Source organism: Galeopterus variegatus, unplaced genomic scaffold, assembly GCF_000696425.1.
Source record: "Galeopterus variegatus unplaced genomic scaffold, G_variegatus-3.0.2 Scaffold2838, whole genome shotgun sequence".
Lineage (NCBI taxonomy): Eukaryota > Metazoa > Chordata > Mammalia > Dermoptera > Cynocephalidae > Galeopterus > Galeopterus variegatus.
In genome coordinates this window covers 95,719-96,779 of record NW_007728949.1, presented here as the reverse complement: position 1 = coordinate 96,779, position 1,061 = coordinate 95,719, and the positions used below count along the sequence as shown (strand labels likewise).

The following is a 1,061-nucleotide window of genomic DNA, read 5'->3' as shown; positions in this document are numbered from 1 at the left end:
ATATGATACTGAAAGCAAGGAAAAAGATCAATCAACTAAAAGTCATAAAAATTAAAAACTTTTGCTCTGAATGACCCTGTTAAGAAAATGGAGGACTCATAGAGTAAGCTGCGGAGCTCCGGAGCATGCAAGATGTCATGTCAGGGATCGAGTCGGTTGGCCCTACGGGTTGGGCAGGGCCGACTTCTGTACTGGAGCAGCAGAGGATTTTAGAATCTGTGGGGGTCCTAGAACCAATAAACTATGGATACCGAGGGAAGACTGTACTGTCATACTTTTAAATGTCAACCAGTTGCAAGGACAAGAGATCACCAGACCTGCACAACCTTTAGACAGGAACAACTCAGAAAATTGAGAGAAATGTTCAAAAAGACCACATTTCCCGAAAAGGTCACCATACAGAACCTGGCTTCAGTGCTCCACCTCAACCAGTTGGTAGTAAGACTTGGTTCAAGAACCAGCATGTCAAATGGAAGAAATAGCAGCAACAAACTCAACCAAGGAATATCAAACCAGACCATTTCAGTGAAGGAGGAAAAGACCGCCTTACCCATAACTTCTGTAAACACTCATCCAATGAGTCCTGAAATTTTGATTGACCACGACCATGATCTATGTGATCCTTCTGATATCAAACAAACTGGAGAGGCTGGTGCCTCTGTGTGTAATTCATCATTGGATTCTCAGCCTTATGATATCCAACAGATATGCCTGGAAGTTTCTGATCCCCCTTGGGCCACCATCCCCTATGAAATAGACCTATTTGTTCAACTCTATGTATTACCTTGAGAAGATGATCCCAGCAGCCTAGATCAGTATCTCCTTCCAGGGTGCCTTGATTGAGGGATATGGCTAGCACTAATCTTCAGTGTGACTTCTGACATACCCACAGTTCCTGAGAAAGAACTGTGATCAAAATCCTAACTGACCAAAAGACATTTCCAAACACTTTTGATTGGTCAGCTCCATTCTAAACAGATCAGAGCTCAGGGCTTTATTTTTTCTATAAGGAAAAAAAAAAAAAGAAAGAAAGAAAGAAAAAAGGGGGGGGGGAGAGCCCT

The 1,061-nt window shown here is 42.6% G+C and overlaps 1 protein-coding gene across 1 annotated transcript; it reads left to right on the top strand.

Moving 5' to 3' along the window:
• The first annotated feature begins 243 nt into the window (after window positions 1-243).
• On the top strand, window positions 244-789 carry LOC103599058 (leucine-twenty homeobox-like). Its single transcript, XM_008583147.1, has one exon. The coding sequence runs from the start codon at window positions 244-246 to the stop codon at window positions 787-789; it is 546 nt and encodes a 181-aa protein (XP_008581369.1).
• Window positions 790-1,061: the final 272 nt, after the last annotated feature.